The 25653-nt window shown below is 34.9% G+C and overlaps 1 protein-coding gene across 3 annotated transcripts in view; it reads right to left on the bottom strand.

The window, feature by feature from the left end:
• The window catches only part of Oatp30B (Organic anion transporting polypeptide 30B), a 314617-nt gene that overhangs the window by 66968 nt on the left and 221996 nt on the right, over window positions 1–25653 (bottom strand). For 2 of the 3 annotated variants that reach the window (XM_067096781.1, XM_067096783.1), the window contains 3 exons: window positions 23730–23804; window positions 6637–6800; window positions 5988–6475 (listed from right to left, as the gene is read on the bottom strand). In XM_067096781.1, the coding sequence (XP_066952882.1) occupies window positions 5988–6475; window positions 6637–6663 (515 nt within the window). In that variant the 5' untranslated portion in view covers window positions 6664–6800; window positions 23730–23804. The remainder of the gene's footprint in view (window positions 1–5987; window positions 6476–6636; window positions 6801–23729; window positions 23805–25653) is intronic. The other variant, XM_067096784.1, reaches the window with a different exon arrangement.

Raw genomic sequence — 25653 nt, 5'->3', positions numbered from 1 at the left:
CTCTGGCATTATCAATGAAGTGGTCAGGTGAACCTGAGCCACATCTAACCACTTCATTTAGAAGATAAAGAGCCCAAGATTACGTCATACTAATCTAAATGAGGCGTCCCAACATAATGACAAGACAAATGATACCGCTCCCACACAATTCGGTAAAGTATTATATAAACATAAAGAGATTCTTTTAAAGAATGTTACGGTACGTCTCACCAAACCAAGTCAGCTGTCTAGATGTTTGGAGAGCTGTTAATCAGCTCAGTGGTCTGCTTGTTCATTATAGTACTTAACTTTACAGTCAGTAATAAGGTTGCTGAGCATAAGGCTGGCTTTATCTAGATAGATTACTTACAGTCAAGTTGTAGTTTTCATGACAAGCAAGTCAAATGGGTAGTTCTAATCTTTAGCGTGGCTGTGCTCATTACTGTAATTCTTAAAATGAATAAAACATAGGCAAAGCGACGATTTTTTAATAACTTACTTTCCAAAATTACTACTCATTATGTAGATCAAGTTGAACACAATTTTATTAGTTCCCCTTAGGGAAATTAACTGTATAAACATACTCTTGGAGAACTTAGGAATGTGTAAACGTGCCTTTCCCCCTCCTTGGAGGGGTGGCTACAGGAGATATTAACCTTCCGGTTCTCAGCGAGTCTTTTGGAATGAGGTTGCTAGCCCCTTGCTCCCCAACCTGACGGCAACATATCATGAGACGCGTTATCAACATTATATCCGTGGGTCATTTTCCTCCAAGGCCACATGATTAGTCACTTTTTTATATTCAAGATAAGTTCTCGTGATACAGAGTTCTTTAAGTGCGTGTCTTTTTTTTTTTTTTTTTTTTTTTTTTTGTAATTCAAAGTTTCAAAGCCAATGTGCGTGTTTCATGTAAATATAGATGTCTTTAGGCACGAAATATTAACGGGTCCTAGCCTTGAGTGGTGGCGTTCCTGTATCTTGAACATTACAACGACTCTTTTATTAACACGCAAGATGGCTATGATCAAAGGCGTGGCAGAAATAACCGAGGACATTGACACTGATGTCCACAATCCCCAACACCATCAGAAGAACAACAACTCATAAAAAAGTTCCCTATTTGAAGCAAAAGAAAAAAAAAATCATCTAGCGTACAGAAGTGAAATTATCGCTTGTTACAATAGACTATAATTACGCCATAACACCACACTATGCACGAACGGGGAGAGAGAGAGAGAGAGAGAGAGAGAGAGAGAGAGAGAGAGGAGAGAGAGAGAGAGAGAGAGGTCAGTTTCCAAGAAGAGAGAAAATATAAGAAACTGATATCCAGAACATTAATCGCGTTTCGTCTGAAATTGTGCGTGGGCACAAAAATATCTATTTCTGGGTAATAACTCAAGCACACAAAACGAAGACCGCTATCGGACAAAAACAGCGAAAATAAAACCCTGGGAAAAATATTGTTTCTAGACTAACATCAGTGACAATTGATTAAAATTTTTTCATGTTCATAAATGGGAACATAAAAGTAACGACTGTTGTCAAAAGTTTTGTTTAGAAGATAAAAAAATATCTTTACAAATGTACAAAGAACATTTTCAGTATCCGATATAATGAAAGCAGTTTTAATCTCAGGGAAATGTGCGACTGAATGTATAAAGTGAATAGTTCTAAAAATGCTTTCCAATTCTGATATAAAATATGCGTGGAGCATGTTGAACACACAGGAATGTAAATACATATTAATACATGTGTACAATCTATATATATATGTATATAACTATCTATCTATCTATATATTATATATGTATATATATATATGTAACATACACATGTTATATATATATACATATAACATATGCATGTGTGTGTATATATATATATATATATATATATATATGTGTGTGTGTGTGTGTGTGTGTGTATGTGTGTGTGATTTCGTAGTTTTGAAATAACACGAACAACATATACAATGTACATAGCAAATCGCACACAAAAGCCCAAAGAGGAACAGTGCGCTCTTGAGCTTAAGGCCGGTAGGCTAATTCCTTCCGAATCGTCAATTACGCCTCTGGAGGAATTGCATGACAAATGCAAGCTGCCCTCACCAAGACTCAGACCCTGATCCCGTTAAGCGGAGGAAAACAAAGGAAAGACCTTGACCAGGAGAACTTGCAGTCATGTGACCTCCATTAAGATTTAAGTTTCTAGGCTACGGCGATTATGGAAATGGCAAACGTTACGTGGCGTGTTATTTGTTTCTTTACATTGTAAGTGGGGAAGGATTTTAATCTCCCCTCGTATACCGTTCGTCTTATCTTTCGTGGTGTAATTCTCAACTGCTGCTGTTTATATAATTAATTTACATTTACTTGCCACGAATGTTTACTTACTTTGTTTTTCAACTGTATTTTTACAATGCGTTTACTCTATTTTTTACTCGTGTGATATAACAGCCCATAATTTCATGAAAAGATGTAATAGCCCTAATTTCATGAAAACTGGCTATTAACAGATTATAAAGCTTGCTCCGTGCAGATTGTAATAAAAAAAATAATAATACAAACATACACACAAACAGTTTCTATAACAAAGAAGAAAAAGGATTTCTACACCAGTACTAAAAAAAAAAAATCACTAATGGAGACAATTATTGCACAAAAATTAAGCACATTCTGCCACATATATCATTAAGTTCAAATGACTGTCTTTAATTTCTGAACTAAACTTTTCCAAACTAAATTAAAAGTGAATGAAAAAAAATTAATGGAAACAGGCTAAAAATAAAGATATAAAATGACAATATGACGACAGACATCACTTGAAGTGAGAAGCAGAAAAAGTGGAATCTCCAGACAAAGGACAAGACACCAAGGAAGGAGTTGGGGGTGGGGGTTTAAAAGCAGAGAAAACACGAAAACGAAAAGCAGCACAGAGGTTATCAGATGATTACGTACGCAGGCAACAAAAAAAAAAACCGTGATAAAGGAAAGGTGCAAAAACAAGAAAAGAATGACAAAGAGAAGATGGAAGAAGCAGGATGGCGTTTATACGATGTGGTAAATGATGCAGACTTCTCTTCTCGTGTCTCAGTTACAAAAGAAAGAGATATACTGTACGCTTATCTCAAATTCAGTGGAGAAAAAAAAAAAAAAGAATGAAAAATGCATGCATTCAAGTCGTACGAAGAATATGTTTGTGTGTGTGTGTGTGTGTGTGTGAGAGAGAGAGAGAGAGAGAGAGAGAGAGAGAGAGAGAGAGAGAGAACTTTATTGTCCCGATCTTAGGACAATGACTGAATCCACTCAAAATTAAATTTCCAGAGTAACAATCTTGTACAAGATACCAGCATATGACGAAAAAAGTTACATTTTTCTGGAATGCCTGTGTAAGTCCATGGGTATGCATCAATGAATGAATATAATATTATTTATATTTATATATATATATATATATATATATATATATATATATATATATATATATATATATATATATATATATATACATATATATATATATATATATATATTTATATATAAATATATATATATATATTTATATATAAATACATATATATATATATATATATATATAAATATATATAATATATTTATATATAAATATATATATATATATATATTTATTATATTTATATATAATCCAAAATATATATCGAATATATATATATTTATTTATATATAATCCAAATGCAGGTCAGGTGAATAAATTATTTGTACTGTAAGTCTTTTTTTTGGGTTCAAGGTATTGCTAAGGAAAAGTGCACTTGACATCAAGAAGTATACTGAGAAAATAAAATTGTGTCAAATATTGACAAAATATAAATTATAATATATATATATATATATATATATATATATATATATATATATATATATATATATATATATTATATACACATAACATGTGTATCAAAATGTTAAGGTCCGGACAGTAATACATACATACAAATACCCATTTACAACACAAAAAATCAGCATACAAACTCATTCAACACGGAATACCGCGAGCTTCCTCTGAAATAATCTTCCACACCCTTCAGCGCCCACGCAGAGGGTATTTATATCCTCGCTGCCTGTAATAATGCTAAAGACAAACACGGATTACCGAACACATCAACGAAGAGAATGTAATTAGAGCCACAATTAGCCCGATTGAGTTGCACCTCTGCAACAGCACTCTGAAACTTAATCAACATAATACGTTTGGAGAAATTCGAGGGGAAAGGGCAGATTCTGCGAAAGCACCTTCCCACCGATAATTGGCGGCGAAGAAGGGTTTATGCAACGTCCTTATCAAGGCAGCAACGGATGGAAAAGATAGACTGATTGATTTCTGGTTCTCTGGCGTCGGACGTCATGGGACGTTGGCAAAGACATGACGGAAAACTCAAGTAAAAATTGAATTCTTACCAAAATTTTGTTCATTCTGATTTTTTCAAGCGTATCCAAAGAAGAGCGAAGAATTCGAGAAGTTACGAGGGCATTGTGGCTATTACACTTACATATGTATCTGGTAAAAAGTGACCAGTAGATTCTACATAAAAAGTATATTTCAGTATAAAAGCAATAAAAACGATTACCCACTTGGCTACGATGGTGAGGGTGGGTCTACTCCTGCTCTGATAAAAAAATATCTGAATTCGACAGGTATACTCGTATGTATGTACGAGAGGCAATACACTTTTTATCCTTCTCGTGGTGGTCAGGCCGGCAACGTGACCTCGTTGTGATTATGGGACGAGGGTTCGTTTCCCGCTACCGGACATTATAACTGCTTCAAATTTCTTGCACTTGGATACAAGGCTATGCAGTGACAAACGTATCCAAAAAAGCACGAGGAATTCCATAAGTTAGGAGGGCAATGTGGCTATTACAATTACACACACACACACACAATATATACATATACAAGCCTTTCTGGATGAGGCTGTTGGCCCCATGCTCTTCTCCTCCAGGTTACGACCCACCACTCTCGACTCATACGTAATTCATTCACGATTTAGGACAACAGAACCACAATGGGATTCAAGAAAACGTACATAAAGCGTTCTTTATACTTTATACAATACAGTGATAAACTAATGATCACCTTTTTCATTATAAAATGGATTTTTCTATGATTTTCAACAGCATTACGAAGTTTCCACTTTGAGAACAAAGCCTAATATCCACTAGATACTAATACGAGACTATCTTGTCCACAATAAGCTATAATATTATCTAATTAGGACGAAGGAAGAAGCACGACATTTTCAGAATAAAGTTATTTGAAAATGCACAGGGATTATAACTACGCATTGATATAATATATTCGAAGAACCATTATTCTGTAGCTGTGAATTAAAGAATATTAAAGGGCAATACTGCTTACGGCAATAATTTCATTTCTAGCATGTCGTACACAAGTCTACGGGGTTAACCCACCTTCATTGACCGCAGCCAGCCACACTAAAGAAAACGAAATCCTTATTACTTCTTAGCCGATATAAGATGTAATTCCAAAATAGAAACTGGAAGTATCACTTATGAAAAATGTGCTTTATTTAATCGCAATTTATAGGACACAAACTCATATAAATAATTTTAAACTTCTTACAAATGTTTAAGGTCAAACTGGAGATTTAAAACGGTACACTTCTCTCAGACTAATTCATTATAAGTATTATTTTTTATCATTACATGGAGAGAAAATAATGGATTCTTTCATCAAGGAGTCGGAAAGGTTTATAAGGCTTAAGAAAAGAAGACAGATTAAAGTGTGGAATTCAAAGTATAAAGCACTGAAGTCAATTTATTTTTTTTTTTTTCATTTTTAATAAGTGGGATCTCTTCTTTTTGTGTTCCCTTTTACCTCCTCTTACTTCTTCCTAATGTACACCATATTCTCTAGAAGCTTTAATAATAATAATAATAATAATAATAATAATAATAATAATAATAATAATAATAATAGAACAAAAACGTCAACCAAGGGGTACTACTCACCCGTGGACGAGCTCGGCCGTGGAATCCACCGTGGAAGTGGTGGCAGTGGAAGTCTCCATCAAGGAGGGCTCGACTTCCAGGCCGCTGGTCTCTTCCAGTTCGCCCACGGTGTTCCCTTCGACCAGCAGGCCTATGGCAGCACTGCCACCTGCCGCGCTGGTGGCAGTGCCAACGCGACCACCGGCTCCTCCGAGTGCAATTGCAGCTGCCGCTCCGCTCAAGCTGTGGTTACTGCTGTTGCTGGCCGTGCTGTTGTTCCGAGTCATGGCGGGGCAGCCCCTCATGCTGTTATTGCTGCTGTGGCGGGTTCTGCTGCTGGTGCTGCAGGTGGAGTTGTTCCTGGTTGTGGGCTTGGCGGCTGAAGTAGTGCCAGGGATGGGGGCGGTGCCACCGCTGGCACCGGGGCATCCGCTCATTCTTGCACTCAGGTCGTCCTTGGTTTCATAATGGCTATAAAGGCCAGATCGATGATAGGCGTCGCAGGGCTCCTGGTCAGGTAAGAAGTGAAATATGATTTAAAAAAAAAAAAAAAGAAACGGGGTCTTCAATTTGCAACGACCGCAGAAGGAATTTGTCATCTCACGAAGATCTAATAAATTTCAATATATAAAAAAAAAATTAAAAGAAACAGAAGAAAAACCGAACTCACCGAAGAGCCTGTCCTAGACGATGCCATAGATGACGTCGTGATGGGCCTTGGGGTTAAACCAAAGGTCAAGAGGAATTTCCGGAGCAGGCCTAACAGAGGTAATTAAGGGATGGGTCGGGTGGAAGTTGAAGAGGGTTTTAAGTGGTTCTACCCGCCAGCCATTACTGAAAAAAAGGAAGAATAGTATAAGTTGATGAAATCACTTTTTACCAATGGATTAATATTAACTGGGGCAACAGTTTTTGAACAATAAAAAAATGTTTTAGCAAAATTTGATCTATTAGTACTATGCTATATTAATACTGAACATTCACAGACGTCAATCAAAAGTTCTAACATGATAGCATGCTGTAAAAATAAACTACAAAATCGTAGAAATAATTCCCTATATACAATCCCACCAGGGTTCACACACACCGGGGCTTTGGATGCCAACTGCAGCATAAAATATTAATATATCACACGAAATGTTAATATTTAAAGACAACCCAGAATACGTCAATATCTCTTTCTCTCTCTCTCTCTCTCTCTCTCTCTCTCTCTCTCTCTCTCTCTCTCTCTCTCTCTCTCTCTCTCCCACGTTAATAATATAAAACCAAACCTTTCAAATACAGCGCTTGACTGGCAAACTCAATCTATCTATTTATCTATATGTCATTATATTTCTATCTGTCTATCTAACCGTATCTTTTATCATGAAAATGTCGATCACATAAGTCTCAAACTCCTTCAGCCTATAATAGCAATCCTGTATAATTTCGCAGGAACAAAGTGTAGCAAAGAGCCAATGCCAACGATCAATATTATGTCAAGACTGCAAGTGAAGCTTCAAGGAAAGTTATGTTTCCAAAGTGAACAAATCTTCAAAACACTTGGTTCAAGGTAATGCGGTATGAGTTAGGAAGAAAGAAGAAAGAAGAGAACTGATGTTATTACGCCTTACAGCAGTGATGAAAACGATACAGGAGCTCACCAAGTTTTCAACTCTACGGATATTCGACGCCATATTTCAATATCAGTATACCATGATAAAATTTCCAGGTTATAAAGAGGGAACGTGGAACAAATCTAGACTATACTTCCATATTTCATTAAGAAACACCACTGAAAAATCTTACGTGTATCAGAATTCCCAATACTGCAACGAAATTTTCCTCAATCAGCTTTACGAATGCGGTTAATTACTAATACATCTTCAGGGCTTGAAATCGCTCTCTCTCTCTCTCTCTCTCTCTCTCTCTCTCTCTCTCTCTCTCTCTCTCTCTCTCTCTCTCTCTCTCTCTCTCTCTCTGAACTGTTCTCGCGGATATGTTTGGAAAGAGAACCATCACAGCCTGGTAAGGCAAAAGGAATCATCACCGTCACACTGCTGGTACGAAGCCTAATCTCCTGTTTACATTTTTATGCGTCGAAAAAGACGCGAGTTCTTAGGGAGCATATCAGATGATTTGGCCAACATGAAAAACATGTTTGTTTTGAGATGTCGAGGAGAAAATGACAGAGGAGGAAACTGGAAAAGAAATTGGGAAAGCATCAAAACAGTGAGGACGCAGACGGGAAGCCTTGGAATACACAATTTCGGGAGACGGATAAATAACAGTTCCTACACATACATTTGCTGTCGCTGTCAAGTTAACCTTGAAAAAAACCCTTGAATTATTCATCTTCTTGGAACACTTGTTGTACATTACTCGCGTCCTAGCTTTTTGGGCTACAACATGGACATGGAGGCTATAGTTTTTTCACAACTGTTCTTATATAAAAGCTGTATATACGTGTACGTGTGTAAGTAAATTTGCAGCAGTATATACGTGGTAAAAGTGTTTATTATATATATATATATATATATATATATATATATATATATATATATATATATATATATTTATTTATTTATATATATACATACATTATATACATATGTATAAATATACATACACACAATATATATATATATATATATACATATATATATATATATATGTTTATATATATATATACATACATACACATATTTATTACTGCAAGTTTTACGTATACATACATACATAGGCTACATACTGTTTTGTTTTTGTATAGAACACTTATGAAATAACTGGAGCCTTCATATATATATATATATATATATATATATATATATATATATATATATATATATATATATATATTCAGTGTAGAGTCAATCCATGAATAAAATTTTAAGTTTTCATCATAAAAGTGTGGCTTGCTTGCAAGGGCATGTAGCGGCAAAGAACAGCACTGTTATGGTATAAATATTTTGGGATCATATTATACTCCTTTTTTTTCAACACGTTTATGAATGAAGCAATAAGTGAAACTGAACACCATGGAAAGCTGACAGTAAGTTCAACTAACGATGGGGGGAAGTGGAGCTGTTAGCCGAATGACTGATATCAATAAATCAAACAGGGCTGCCTGTCGATTGGTATAAACTACTTTATGTTTAATGACTGACATAAATTCATGAGACAGCTGCATGGCATTTTTAACATCGATAGACTGAATGCATTTAACTGACAGAAAGGTCAGAGATCAGGTGTCAGTTCGTATCCCTCGAATGGCTGAGAGGAAACGGGTAAATGAAAAAAAGCATTTGGGGGTAAACTTTATGTAATGTCAGAGTAAGGGAGAAATTCATTAGTAAACGAAGGAATAAAAGCGAAGGAGGGTTTTCAACAATTTTAAAATTAGAGATAAAAGGAAGCAGAATGTGAGATGTATGATGAACAGAGATATTTATTATTATTATTATTATTATTATTATTATTATTATTATTATTATTATTATTATTATTATTGTTGTTGTTGTTGTTGTTGTTTATAATTAACTTCATTCTCACGAACGAGTCATTTATGGGAATGTAGTGAATGAGCTACATGCGTATTGCAGGACAGAAGCTTAAATGACGTGCCTATGGCGTACATCTGAGTAAGATGGATAACGAAGTAGCGAGATGAAGATAAAATAAGGACAAACAAATAACCAGATCGAGTTCAGACGGTTCGTAAATGTGGAGAGAATAGAGTAAAGACAATGAACAAACCAGTGAGATGTCAGTGGAGAATGAAAATGATACGAAAGATGTTTCATTCAATTTTTTAAAAATTATTGAAAACAGGTTTAAGACTCGGTACAGTCGCCCTCTTTTCCAGCACGCTAACCCCTTTCTAAAGAATATGCATCTCTTTTTAAGTATACAAAGCATGAACGCTTAACTTGAATACGCAAGTGGTCACACCGCCCTACAGTATTTAATAATAATAAATAATAATAATAATAATAATAATAATAATAATAATAATAACCAACAAACGGATCACCTTACGTATAAAAACGCATATTTATGCGTTTTTCATACGTATCGTGATGAGGACATTTTTAACATTCAACCACAGAGATGTCTCCAACCTTTCTTCACTCACGTAAATTACTTGTTTACTTCATAATAGGACAAATATTAAAATTCCAAGAAAATTCCTTAACCCCTCTTCACAAAGAGCTCCATACGTTATATACAGAGCCGTATTAAATTTCTAAGAAACCTGCCTAATTATAAAAATGCATCTGCTATAAAAAGATGAATCCCGAAGATGAAACTTAAAAGGCTTCGGGCGGATTCCACGAAGTTAGTTCGTAACATAAGCAGCCTTCGTGTCTATCTGAATACTGTTATTTCAACCAGCCTAAGAAAAGCAAATAAACGAGACAGCTAAAAAGGCGAAGATAATAAATTCAGTATGAAGCGAGGAACACACGCGTTGTTCACTATGTGACGGACATAGTAAAACTTCTTGTACGTTGTATTTATAAATAAAACATTCGCTTTAATCTGTGAAATACTTCTTTCATTCGGTTTAAGTGTTCCTCGGTGGTACTAAAACCGAGCGTTCATCTGTTGAAACTGAGAAAATGTGGAATGTACTATTTATTAAGGTGGAGACTGGTGAGACTCATGTTGAGAGGGAGTGGTACTGGGAGTAGGATTACCAAGCAGGATACTACAAAAACAACGGGGACGCGAGGGGCCAAGGGAAACCTGGATGAGGGCAATGCGCAGGAGAAGCTACCTGGATTCGACTTGTAAGACAAGGCACAATAGACATCTGATGAAAGTACAACTGCAAACTATGAAATCGACTTAAAATACGATTCATGGACGTTTCCAAATACACCTTTACCCGTTAGAGTTGAAAAAAACTTTTCATTCATAAATAAGTAATATAAATATAAATAAATTTATTTATATATATATATATATATATATATATATATATATATATATATATATATATATATATATATATAGAGAGAGAGAGAGAGAGAGAGAGAGAGAGAGAGAGAGAGAGAGAGAGAGAGAGAGAGAGACTTACAATGATAAATACTGAAAACGTCACCAGCAGATAACAAACAGCAAAAAAAAAAAAAAAACACGCACACAAAAACACAAGCACACTCAGCCACCATTCTACCGGTTCGACCTTCTCGCAAGCAACCCGACCTTGAGATCCCTCTCTATACAATACCAGGAAAGAGCGGGACTGCAGTGCCACCCTATGACGTAATCATGGCTAATGACACTAACGTTGTAAGGCCGTGGATGCAACCTGCATAATGCGGCAAACATGCCCTATGCCACGGGCACGCTCCTCCAATTTGTGGCCGCCTGCGTAGCTCTCTCTCTCTCTCTCTCTCTCTCTCTCTCTCTCTCTCTCTCTCTCTCTCTCTCTCATTTTCAGTTTTATTACTCTCCTACAATCTTTCTTTACACAGCAATTCCGTTTTTCGTTGCCAGGTAATATACGGCTGCAATTATTCTTTGCCAACTTTCGAATAACTTGAGAGAGAGAGAGAGAGAGAGAGAGAGAGAGAGAGAGAGTTGGATGGAATGAATTCAAAAGCCTAAGAAATAATTCACTGGAATGACGTCAAGAAATCGACCAACACCAACGACCTGGAGTGAAATATCCAAAGAATGAGCGACTAACGGAAATCAATGACATTACGTCCAATGTTTGCAGGAACAACATAGACAAAATCGAGTCGTACGCAATCAAAATGATAGTGATAATGAACAAGATGACTATAATGATGGTGGAGATGGTCAATGACCAAATTCAATAACGAGCAAGCAACACCCTTTTCCTTTTTAGTATTCTGTAAAAGAAAACTATTGTGCCGGCTTTGTCTGTCCGTTCGCACTTCTTTCTGTCGGCACTTTTTCTGTCCGCCCTCAGATCTTTAAAACTACTGAGGCTAGAGTGCTGCAAATTGGTATGTTGATCATGCACCCTCCAATCATCAAACATACCAAATTGCAGCCTTCTAGACTTAGTTTTTTTTATTTTATTTAAGGTTAAAGTTAGCCATAATCGTTCTTCTCGCAATGATATAGGATAGGCCACCACCGGGCAGTGGTTAAAGTTTCATGGGCCGCGGCTCATGCAGCATTATACCGAGACCACCAAAAGATATATCTATTTTCGGTGGCCTTGATTATACGCTGTAGCGACTGTACAGAAATCTCGCTCATTTTTTTTTTTTTTTTTTTTTTAGACTGCTAACATTTGAGCGACTAAACCGTACTTCAAAACTTTGAGTCGTTGATTTAACTTCGTGCCCCGCACTTAATAAAAGAAAACAAACTTGTACCCTTCGCCCGTCACTTCTTTAACATACAAATCGTGAAAATCTTAATGCCTCAAGCAATCACAATCGTATTCGACAAGTTAATCAGCATATTAACGTTACTGTTATACGTTCAATGTAACCTGTTCGAGGTGGTTCAAATTTACTTAGCATTGTTTTTCAGCAAATATTTTAATAATAATAATAATAATAATAATAATAATAATAATAATAATAATAATAATAATAATAATAATAATAATAATACGTTTTTGTCAAATAGAAAGTGAGCCACATCATACATGCTCTAAAAAATATTCCCAACGTATGTTAAGAACATCAAACATTATTCATAATTCGATTTTCCTCAATGCAGGAAGAGTACCTAGGATTATAGCGTTAACAATGTTACTATTCCTTTCACTTTGTACTTTGTAATTTGAACCACACGCGTAAAGCATTCCGCTGTAAGACATTCATAGCATTATAAAACGGGATTATTGACTTGTTCCATACCCGTGTACATGCTGAATAACATCTATGTACCGCACCCTACAAGCAACCAAAATGGCAAACCACTGCACAAAAGGAAAAGAAGAACAATCGCGCTAAGTCGTCCTTTGTCAGCGACTTTCAGCGCTTCCTTCGTCGGGAGATATGTGACTGCAGCAGGAGGAAGTGATGCATTGACCTTCATGCGAGCAAAGGTTTGCGTGTGTATTCTTTTACCCCCATCACTAGGCACAATGAAATCAAAACAGGATAAGCCTTCCAAGGCACCCGAGGCTTTCATATCGTCCAGGCACAAGCGGTCGCAGCAGATGACGCCAAGATACTGAGGCATATTTGTGTTTATTCACTTTTATCATTCACTGCTGTATAATAATAATAATAATAATAATAATAATAATAATAATAATAATAATAATAATAATAATAATAATAATAACTACCTAGCTGATAATGGGACTCAGCACTTGATAGTAGTAGTAGTAGTAGTAGTAGTAGTAGTAGTAGTAGTAGTAGTAATAAACTATAACTTTTTAAATATTAATCCCAATTATTCTGTAATAAAAAAAAACGAATAATGTAGAGAAAAGTAACACATTCAAAATTTCCTTACATTTAGGTGGCAGTACATTCTGATGACCTCAAAGCACACAAGCAACTAGAACTGATGAATGCTACTTGAATAAAGAACTTATAAATAGTAATAAAACTTACTTATCAGAGAGAGAGAGAGAGAGAGAGAGAGAGAGAGAGAGAGAGAGAGAGGAGAGAGAGAATATTCGACCAGCGTCCTATGAAAATACGCCATGTCCCATATTCCTTTCAGTTATTCAAAAGGGAAATAAATTCACATGAAACACGTTAAAATGCCACGTTTCGCAAAATAAAAAGCACGCACATAAAGGAGAAAATAGTACGAACTGTACAGTAAAAACAAAACCGCAAATTAGTCTTATGTATACTTTCAGCATTGAAGAATTTAATAAAGCATCAGATTTAATAATGAACATATCCCCAGGCAGACAGGGTCACATCCTAACTGAGCTTAGGTAAGATAAAAAAAAAAAGAATAAACGAACACCGAGATACAGAAAATACAGCAGAACTGTAAAAACCACAAAACATAAATTGACCACCACAAGCATAACTAATCATAGGAGCATGCACAAATAGTTTAATGAATAAAAAGATGCAAAATACACTTTGGGAAATGGATGTAAAATCCAGTCAGATGCCCTTAACATGACAAGAACTGGAAAACCTCGAGGTGATTAGGCAGAATTTGAAGATATGTCATTCCAAAATAGTTACGATACGGAAGAACAAGTTATCCAAGCAAATCGTTTAGATACACCCTTCCAGTAAATGAGACCGACCAAACGAAGGCCGATGGAAGAGCTTCCTGGAGGTGACAGAAGGCTTTCCAAAAATATACTGTTACTAACGATCCTATAGTGCATTTATTCACAGGATCCAGAGTCCACCTTTAAACCAGTGTGACTCATGGATTAAAGCTCACGTCTCCTAGTTCTACATCTCTCTAAATAATTTAAATCAATTTTCATGTTCAGTGAGCGCAAATCATCTTTATTTTTAACTGGATGCTCAGTCATTAATAAAAATAGGTTTTGTCACTCGCATGGACAATGAAAACTTTCTAATACGGTAGAAAATATCTGTTTTATTAACGTTTTTATAACATGAGTTAACTAATATGTAGAGACTGTTGGGTCTAACTATACATGAATCGAAATGTATTATAAAGGTTCATTATTTACCGTTTCCATACCATTCTTTTACGCCGCCTCACTTTACTGTCATTTTCATATTTCGCAATTACTAATTATTATATGTAGCCAAGCTTTGACCCTACTTGGAGAAGCAGGAGACTACAAGCCCAAGGGTTGAAATGGGGAAAGTAGCCAGTAAAGAAAACCAGAGACAAAGAATAAACTACAATAACAAAGCAAACACAATGAAATAAAACAACTAAAACTATGAAACGCACCACGTTACATTATTCAATAAAAATGCAATGCCTTCACAATGTTCTAGGGGATAATTTGTGATCATCAGAAAACAGCAGATATTAAAAGCCATAAATAAAAAGCAAAAAATGAATTAATCGTCCTTTACCACTGCCTACTTTATCACATCTCTTAGTTAAAGGTCTAAATTAAATATTTATTTCAACATCCTGCACTTAGCACTAAAGGTCTCGAATTGACCCAGTTCGCTTGCTGCAAATGAGACGTTAAAGCGTGGCTTCGCTCGCTAAAATAATGGCGCAACACAATTTAAAATATATAATGGAGGTGAATGACCTGGCAGTGTAGGTAACCAGGAAGTTAAATGTCTAGTAAATAGGGGTTATAAGAAGCGAAGGTTGTTTATAGACGTTGAAATTAACCTTTTAAACCCACATACTTAGCCTGTAACTTTTATTAAATATGTATGAATGGACATTTGAGTGAAAGATAAAAAGATCAAAACACTTACAACAAAATCATTATAATAAGGGCGGTTAGGGTTTCTACACTCCAAAGACTATCTATATTCTATAATATCCCAGTGAAAACATAAGGACAATATTATCTGGCAGGGATGATACTGTCTTTTTATATTCCAAATCAATGGGCTACATCCCAAGGGGAATTAAAGTTTCACTACAGCACTCGAAGTTTCTGAACCATCACACTTCAAACTATTACGACGTAAACATAAATTTTCTCTTAATTACCGGCGCTGTAACTTTTGCATCACGTTCGTAATGAATAATGTTTCAGGTCCACGAAGCGGTAAATGCAACCGAGTTTTGTTGCCATCAAAAATATTACTTCTCCGTAGCAAAAAATATTAATACTTTGCAGCCAAAAGTCAGCTGACAAACATGCATCGTTGACTGCCATTGCGCTTCATTAAGCATAATCTTATTTCACGTTATCTGGCCAATTTATACATTTTTCCACATTTTCAGCCCTGAAAAAAAAAAAGTCGGGCAATGCCGCATAGGAAGTCATTTGCAACCACTGTACATCTCTAATTTTCGTAAATTTGAACAAATAAAAAAAAAGCCCTGCAGTAATGCAGACATGAGAGGTCATCCATCTTCAGAGAAAGAACGCCCCAAAAAAAAAAAAAGACTCACTTTATCTACAAAACTTCTGCAAAGCCTCCTTCTTCCCATGGATGCTCAGGAGATAATCTCTCATCCCGGCCTCTGACAAAACTTGGGTAATGACACAGCCTCATTAACTGCATAGCAACGAGGAGAGAGAGAGAGAGAGAGAGAGAGAGAGAGAGAGAGAGAGAGAGAGAGAGAAAATCGCCAACTTCCCCCAAAACTTCCTTAATTATGAAGTAGTCTCCTGGTCTTCAAAGGGTTCATTCCATCTTAATAAAGTCTTTCACTATGGTAATTAGTTACTGTGAAGTTCCCGATGGAAAAACTTTCTGGTAAAGTATTACTTTTTTATCAGTTTTCATACGCGACTTTCGTGGAGAGTGCATATCATTATAGGAATTCAATCGAAATGTATGAAGTTTAAAAATAGCCCGTAAAAGGCCTTTTTCAACAGGCGTTGCAATTTAAAACTCTATATACAAAGTGCGAAACGCAAATCTGGGTACGAAATTAATATAAATTCAATGTAAAGCCTAATACCTGAAGTCATTTGGATTTGATCTCGGCAGATACCTAAAGAAATGTTACCATTAGTGGCATTTCCTAATATGCAATCGTCAAGAATAATATTTTTTTTTTTAATCAAAGTCATCCTATTAGACTGGGTGGTATTTATAGTGTGTAGTTCCTGTTGCATCTGACTCTTAGGAGGCCCCATCACACTTTTTCTAGCTGTGTGTGCTGTTTCTAGTAGCACACTCTTCTCCAAAAGTCCTGGAGCTACTTCGAAACTTTGTTTTTCCAAGTTCCCTTTCAGGGGAGTTTAGATCGTGTCTAGTGTTCCTATGATGGGTACAATTTCCACTGGTATATCCCATATTCTTCCTATTTCTATTTTCAGGTCTTGATACTTATCAATTTTTTCTCTTTCTTTCGCCTCTACTATGGTGTTCCATGGTATTGCGACATCAATGAGTGATATTATTATTATTATTATTATTATTATTATTATATCATCATTAATCATCGATTTCAAACGATCAGAATGCATTTACTCCTACAATGAAACGGAGATAATAAAATAATAAATTACATTATTATTTACAATGTCTACGAATTCGTTGTGGAATTTGACCTTCAAATAATTTTGAGCAGCGACCATCCTCGCAATCGACTGCAGCTTTGTGAGCGAAAAAAAGCTTACGTAAAAAATGCCAAAGTTTCTTTGGCGCAATCGAGTTTGGTACAGCCTCTACTAGCATACAATCAAGGCCACCGAAGAAAATAGATCTATCTTTCGGGTGGTCTCAGTGCATACCGCCGTATGAAAGGGCGGCCCACGAAATCTTTAACCCACCTTCCTCCGGTGGTGGCCTATCCCCAAATCGTTGCCAGAAGCACGATTAAAGCACAACCTCAAATGGAAATAAAAACTACTGAGGCTCGAGGGCTGCAATTTAGTATGTTTGATGATTGGAAGATGGATCGATCATACCAATTCTGTAAATCTCTAGCCTCAATAGTTTTTATGACTATAGACAGAAAAAGTGCGGACGGACAGACAAAAGTGAGCACAATATTTTCTCATAAAACCAAAAATCACAGTTAAGAGAAAATATACTGATAGTTAATAAATAATATCTGAAGCGCCGCCACAGCCCTGTCAAAATCAAAACAAGGGTCCAAAGAGATCACAAAGTGATCACCCAAAAGATTAAATAAACAAAAAAAAAAAAAAAAAAAGTTTTCACGCGAGACATTTCCAGCAATTCATTACATGTTGTCCGGATAAAGCCCGTTCCCGATCAAGTTCCAGGTAAAGTATTATCGACGTAAATGTCATTTCCTGCACTGCTTGCGCAGTCAAGTGCAAAGGGCTGAATATCACAGATTTGTCATAAATCAATATCTTCCCAGGAAGATCTAAGCAACTGAATATCACAGATTTGTCACAAATCAATATCTTCCCGGGAAGATCTAAGCAATTGGCCCGTCGTCAATCCTTACGTAATTCATGAATAGTCAGCCATTAATATTCCGCATAGTTCCGTATACAAGCCTTCACTTTATGGTTTTCAGTGCCAGAATTTGCAGTTCCAAAATAGTCTAGTCTGATTCGCTACAGCACAAAGGTGATAATATATCAGAAATTAATTTTGCATAATCTAGGTTTGATTCTTTACAGTGAAACGGAGATGGTATAGTCAAATTACTTCAAAATAATCGATTTCGACGCATAAAGCTCAAACATGACTTATTTCGCTTCACATTATTTCAGAAAAATCTACAAATTCCCTACAGTAAAACGGGGATAATATAATAACAAATTACATCATCTTTTCTAGCTCAGTTACATAAAACAGTCATCGCATTACCAGCCCAAAATAATTTCATGTCTTCCCTTACGAAAAACAGATATAAGAAAAGGAATCCAGCGTCAGGTATCTTGAAGCCTACTCCCTGCCCCCGCCCCACGGCCAATGTCCTCTGAGTTTCAATATCGGATCGGGCCAGCCTCACGACAGGGAAGAAAAAATTAACACAATCTCGCCTGTCAGTGAGGATCTGGTAAAGACTGCGTTTGATATGCTGAAAATCCAGCCGGAAAATCGAATTATTCCAGACTCCATTCGATTTGTAGGGAATATTACGTCACCTCTACGCAGAAAGGTTATCAAAATTATTTATAAATTAAGTCTAAAGGTCGCCTTAGATGTTCTTACTAATACATTACGTTCTATTTAAAACACCAATTCCATCTGAACGAAGAAATTTAATTTAAATAATTTAAACTTCTCTGCAAAAGACAAAAGAAATTTATAATGTAAAAATTTTTTTTCCAATACTGCTTTAAATTTGATTAAATATATACATCCATTCTGAACTTTAAAAGACACGAATTAATATATTTATCAATTTCAAACATATTAAATGAGCTATCGATTACTTTCCGAGTGATCGGAAAGAAAATGCAAAAACTCACATTAGGGGACCAAACTGGTTCCCAAAAGGAGTGGATTAAGTAACCCATGACTGAATCCCACGCACAAAAATTCTGTAATTTCACACACGGGTGAGCAGCAAAACACAGACGCCAATAAAATTATTGATCGAAGTGCCACATTCAGGTAATATAAAAACGTACCTAAAGAAATGGTTCAGCTTTATTTATATAAATGGCATGCCAGATATTTCAATATAAGTAGTAAGGAAGGTATGCTTCATTTAGTAAAGAGAAAAATTAAAAATTTCATTAAAAATAAAAAAATTGACAAATCAACATAAATGCTACGCACCGCACAAAATCAACAGCAGCTAACAAAAATTAAATGCCAAATTTTGCAGAATATTTAGGATACCAAATACATATCAGAACAGATATAAAAACCATCAATATAAAACGTAGATAATGCAAGAGAGAAATACTACAGCTATCAATGAAATATCCTTCATTTCACGGAGAAATCCTGCCACAATTAACAAAAAAAAAAAAAAAAAAAAAAAAAAAAGACGCCATTGTGTTCCCAACAACTCGACTGAAAGACAATTTGATCAAAACTGATCTCTACAACCGTATACGTGTCTTTATATGTCGATATCATAGAATTAGGGTCATGGAAAAATTAGATAACAATGGCCATTCAATTTTTCCTGACATGAATTTCACTTCATGTTAACATGACGTCAACGAAAAGACTTAACCTCTGCAATGACGCTATGAATTATCTCTAAATTTGGTCATATAATTCATCTGGTGTTTGGTGTAAAATATGAGTCGTGTAGTTTTATCAGTTCAAAGAATTATGTCAGGAGTGCAAGGAATATGCCAAACAATTGCTAACATCTTTCGAGAGAGAGAGAGAGAGAGAGAGAGAGAGAGAGAGAGAGATGCGTAATCCATATTATTTAGCTGTCAATCACAACATGATCTGGAAACTTTATTACAAAACAAAATATGAACCGATTTGCCTAATAACAGGGATTAAGGTATTTAAACCGAAACCTTTGTTAAAATAAACAGGAATGTGGTTTAACCGCCCACTGGGTTTTTTAGACTTCCCGTTAAATCAAATGGATTCTGATTGAAAGTATTGAAACACTGTGCCCAGTGGGTTTGAGGCGCGTTACTGTACGTCGCTGGTTCTTGTGTCAGCGGTTTCGAGCCCGTGAGATGACGAACCACTTATCAATTATGATTCCCCTTCGGTGTATGTATAGATATATATATATATATATATATGTATATATATATATATATATATATATATATATATATATATCTTTCTTTCTTATATATAAAAAGGTAGAGCGCACTGGATATTAAACATATGTAGCTTCATGCTTGTATAAAAATTCATCATTATATATATATATATATTATTATATATATATATATATATATATATATATATATATATATATATATATATATATACATATATATATATATATATATATATATGTATGTATGTATACTCATATATATATACATCATACATACATATATATATTCATCCTTCACATTCATTGACCACTCACGTCTAGTTAAAGCCAGTCTTGACTTGGCAACACAAATCATTGATTTGTATCCACACAAACATGACAAGTCATTCTCACAGTTTTTATAGCTACGACATAGTTCTTCGTCATTCCGAACGCAAAACCTGAAAGCTTCAGAAGGCCATCAAAAAATGGAGTTTGAGTGCTTTAAAAATTCACCAACTCATTCTCAACTTCCGCTGGCGGAGTTGGTCACTGAATGGACACCCAGTAATGTATGTTGAGGTACTTCGTTCCAATCGAAAATTCTGGTCACTTGTACATATCATGGCTGATTTTAAACAATTTCGCTACAAAATAAAGTCCAATTTTATTTTCCAATACATTCATCTCCACTGTGATCATTTGCTGACCTTGACTGTAAAATTTTAAATTTTCCCAAAAACTACAGATGATTACGTTTCAACTTTCTGCATAACACTGTCAGTTCTGTGTAATATCTACTAATAAGACAATACCTGAACAGTTACACGACGGACGTAATTAATTTTCTCTCCATGACAGACACATGACAGGATTGGAATTCGATATTTTGATCAAGTCGTTCTTCCGCGGTTCGTAATAATGACGTCTTGACCTCAATGCTTCGAGACATGTTCCATTCATAAAATACATTACAATATTGCGTTCCCATAAAATTGGGTCGCGTTTGCCTTAATTTCCCCGATGATTAAAGCTGATGAGAATAAGGTCGTATTAATGCTCACTGAAGGAATACTTTAAACGAAAGTCAATTCGGTTGCAATACTTTGGATCACAACTTTTTACAGGATTTTGTTTTACTTGATATTTTCTGTAATATGATAAAAAGACGTAATCGACTCCCAGTCAAGGTTCTCTACATATGCTGGCATTTTTTGTCATACTGTGACAAAACTATGGTGACGCATATGAACCAATTCATTTTTTGTGTTAACCTGCCTCACACATTATTTGTGCCTGGGACCTCTCTGAGAATTTATATGCTTATTCTGAATGTAAGTCTACCGTTATTTTTATATAAGACTTATTCTAGAACGAGCTTGACTTGAAGAGAAAACGAATAAAAAATAGTCGATTTCAATAAATATTTCCCGAAGTCATTCCGATGACGGTAATTACACGGCTGTATTCCAAGGACCAGGTAAATGTTGAACGACAGACATGACAAGTAAAATCATTAGGCGGAATTACTTCTAGCCATTTCCCGTGGATAACCTACCCTACCACACAATAAAAAGTTGCAAGAAAATAATTGACCCAAGAAAAAAAAATGATCTTTCATTATATGTAAGCAATAAAATGATAATAAAACATGGCTTCTCTCTCTCTCTATCTATATATATATATATATATATATATATATATATATATATATATATATATATATATATATATATATATACATACATACATATATACACAAATATACATTATATATATATGTGTGTATACACACACATCTTGTCTGCGAGTTTGACTATGACCAAGAAATTGCCCTCCTTTCTATTTCAAGGTTAATTTGTCACCTCTCTCCAAAGGTTCCTGGCACAGTGAAAGTGGTAAAATGATTACGGAATTTTACTGAAGGAATTTAGCACTACAATGGATAATCAGAAGCTCAGACGCTAATTTTCATTTAGTGCTATGTCCGCTTTAATGGTACTAACAGTAGTCAAAATCAAAAATTGAGGAAATATAATAAAAGTATTAATTTTACGTCAATATCCTCAATCATTTTTCTTAATTACCGAACATCATGCCATATTGTACCTATTCAACCAGCAGTACCTTTTTGACATTTATGTCCTTAAGGGAATCATTTACATATAGAGATGACTTTCTTAATTAACTTTCATCATCTAGATGACTTTTTTAGGATGTGACTTGTATATAAAAATTACTTTTTCATTGTACCTCCATTATCTACATAACTCTTAAGAAACAACTTATATATAAAAATTACTGAGAAATGGAGTATATACTTTCTACAAGAAATAACTTACCAGCATACATATGACTTTTAAAGAAATGGACTAAATAATTTATACTTAAATATTTGAGCCATTTCAATCGATTCAATCAATAGGCGTTTTGGCCATACAAATGTGATAATGATAGCATTCCATTTCCACCTAATAAAAAAAAAACACTCCCTGCATATTACAATACTCTTGCAACTGCTGTCAATTTCCTGGACCTTCGGCAGGCACACACAACTATAACGAGTTTTAAAGGTTTCCGATAATAACGCAAAATTGGTGATGCCATTCCCAAAACAAATAAGTAATGTCAGTAATTTAGGGAGCCATTCAAAAAGTGCCAATAACTCCCGACACTTGCTGTATATAACGAATACGAGCGTGTGTAATATATATATATATATATATATATATATATATATATATATATATATATATATATATATATATATATATACACATATATATATTGCATATGTGTATAGATATGTATATATATATATATATATATATATATATATATATATATATATAAAATATATATATATATATAAACTATATATATACATATATACATATATATAATATATAAAATATGAACGAAATTGAATTCATGTACATAAAAACCTGTATATAAAAAGACAAAACGTATATACTCAGATATACACAAATTGCGTCCGTAACGCGCATTAAAATAGGGACAAATAAAAGCGTATATTACGTAGAATAAACAGAAACAAACAGAAACACTTGCAACACGTGTACAGCGTAGAATGAATAAACAGATGCATGCAAACCACGTGTATGAGATGAATGGTTATACGAATATAAATAAGGTGTATAACACGACACAATTCAGGCATGTAGACAAACATGTGTAATACGAATAAGTAGATTTAAACAAAATTAAACGTATGATATGAGTAACCAGGTGTCGTGAGTTGTAAAACCGTTGTTTATACGAAAGAATACGATACATGCATATGAACATTTCTATGGAAAATGAAATGAACAGATTTACATTAACAACTAGTGTAAAACGGGATGAAGAGATTGATACTTGTAAAATTTAAGAGTACAAAACGAATGATTAGATATATAAATGAGAACATTTAATACGAATTACAATTGTAAATATAGTATCAAAACGAATGAAAAGGTGTATCAATAAAACTAGCGTGTTTAACACATAGACAGGATTATAAATAAAAATAATGTATAAAATGAAGGAAAACTTCAAAGTACAATGTAGCATACAAATAAACAAAAAAACTCAATTATGGAAAATTACCTGTTTGTGAGGTGAAGTAAAAACTGGGGATCCTAATTTTTCTTTAAATCACCGCTTTTCAGTCTGCATTATTTCCTGAAACAAAAACGGAAAAACAAAACTTTACCAAAAAAAAAAGACTAAAAGGCCAAAACAACAAAACTGGCTTCATGCTAAATGACAATAATTTTCTTTGAATTACGAGGTATAAGAACTGCTAGATAGATTCGTCATCTAACATTCTATCCAAATCGACCTCAGGTCAAGGACGAATTCCTGAGATGCATATTGACCCAAAAACACACACACACACCCACACACAACTGCACTTTCCCCAACAGATATAAAAATCAAATAATACGAAGCGCTAAACATGTGCTTGACGACTTCGATTGTTGCTTCTGTTATTATCTTTATGTTATCAAAAAAGTGAAAATAATCAGATAACTATAACCACGCTTTTAATTTTAAAATAATAATCAATCACTTTTTATTCTATTTACGAAGCAAATAATTTAAAGAGTAAATTAAAAGGGAAAATATCATTTTTTTAAGTGACAAGTATGATTCCAATTTCCCTAACAGCATAAATAAAATTCACCCAGAATTTCTTACAAAACAAATTTTAACTATAATTAGTCCTGGTTAAACAAAAACAGACTGCATTTGAATGGCCGCGAGTCACGGATGAACAGTACATGTAAAAGCACAAATGGTTACGTTGCTTTCAAGGCTACACAATTACACACACGTATGAACTGTAATGTACGGCACTGGGGCGCACTTCAAAAGCAAAACGTCCTCAGGCAGAGAGAGAGAGAGAGAGAGTAGAATAGGCTCAAAGAGAGAGAGAGAGAGAGAGAGAGAGAGAAGAGATGCCCAGTCCTTAGATATTTGCCTACAGCATGATATGGAAATAACGCTAATGAGAGAGAGAGAGAGAGAGAGAGAGAGAGAGAGAGAGAGAGAGAGAGAGAGAGAGAGAGAGAGTCTGAAGTCCTTGGATATCTGCCTAAAGCATGATATGGAAATAACGCTAATGAGAGAGAGAGAGAGAGAGAGAGAGAGAGAGAGAGAGAGAGAGAGAGAGAGAGAGAGAGAGAGAGAGATATTACACCTTATCAGAGACATGTCCCAACTTCTGATGAAAGCTGCGGCTCCCATCCTTGCATGATATAAAAGTTTCTCAATCCTTCGCAAGTCTCTTCTGAAGATCTGAGCAATGTCGGGAAGGAAAGAGACATCTTGAGAAAAAACTGAACGAAATGGCGTAAGCCACTTTACAGAATTCGCAAAGTAATCTAGTCGCTCGTCGCTCAACAGATGAAAAATAAAAAATAAACTCGAAGAGAAATCTGATATCTGAATGCAGTAAATCATACACATACGACAGACAAATTGTTAAATTGGTAAAAATACAGTTTGAACCTACTCAGAGCGTTTCATTTTTCAATTAATTAACAAAGACAAAAACAACCTCAATTATGCATTCAATATCAGATTCAACAGCAGAAGAAACTTGTAAAATGCAGAGGTCGCTAACCACCACGAACAACTAAAAAATTATTCGTTTCAAAACAATTCTCTTGCCTTATCTTCTTGTGTGGAACAACAAACGCGCCAAGTAAAGGGAATTCAGTCAGAATCATATTTCCACGAGAAACTGGGATGCCCATGGAATTCCCATTTTCTAGCAATGACAAGAATAATTTTGTCACAAAAGGCATCGCAGACTTCACCAAAGGCGGTTCTTATCAAATCCTGGAAACTTTATCAAATATATTATGATTTAGTTGTCAATAACCCTGAGGTTCCTTTGTGGCAATTATCAATTCAGAAATTCTTCCGTTTTCCCCTTATTCCATACAAGATTCCCAACAACTCCGCTACATTCCCAGATCAATTTTTCTTTATAATATTAATAACAACAACGCCATTCCTCACT

This window comes from Macrobrachium rosenbergii, chromosome 53 (genome assembly GCF_040412425.1).
Source record: "Macrobrachium rosenbergii isolate ZJJX-2024 chromosome 53, ASM4041242v1, whole genome shotgun sequence".
Classification (NCBI taxonomy): Eukaryota; Metazoa; Arthropoda; class Malacostraca; order Decapoda; family Palaemonidae; genus Macrobrachium; species Macrobrachium rosenbergii.
Note: the sequence above shows the minus strand (reverse complement) of the source record. Positions and strands in the feature narration are given on the sequence as shown.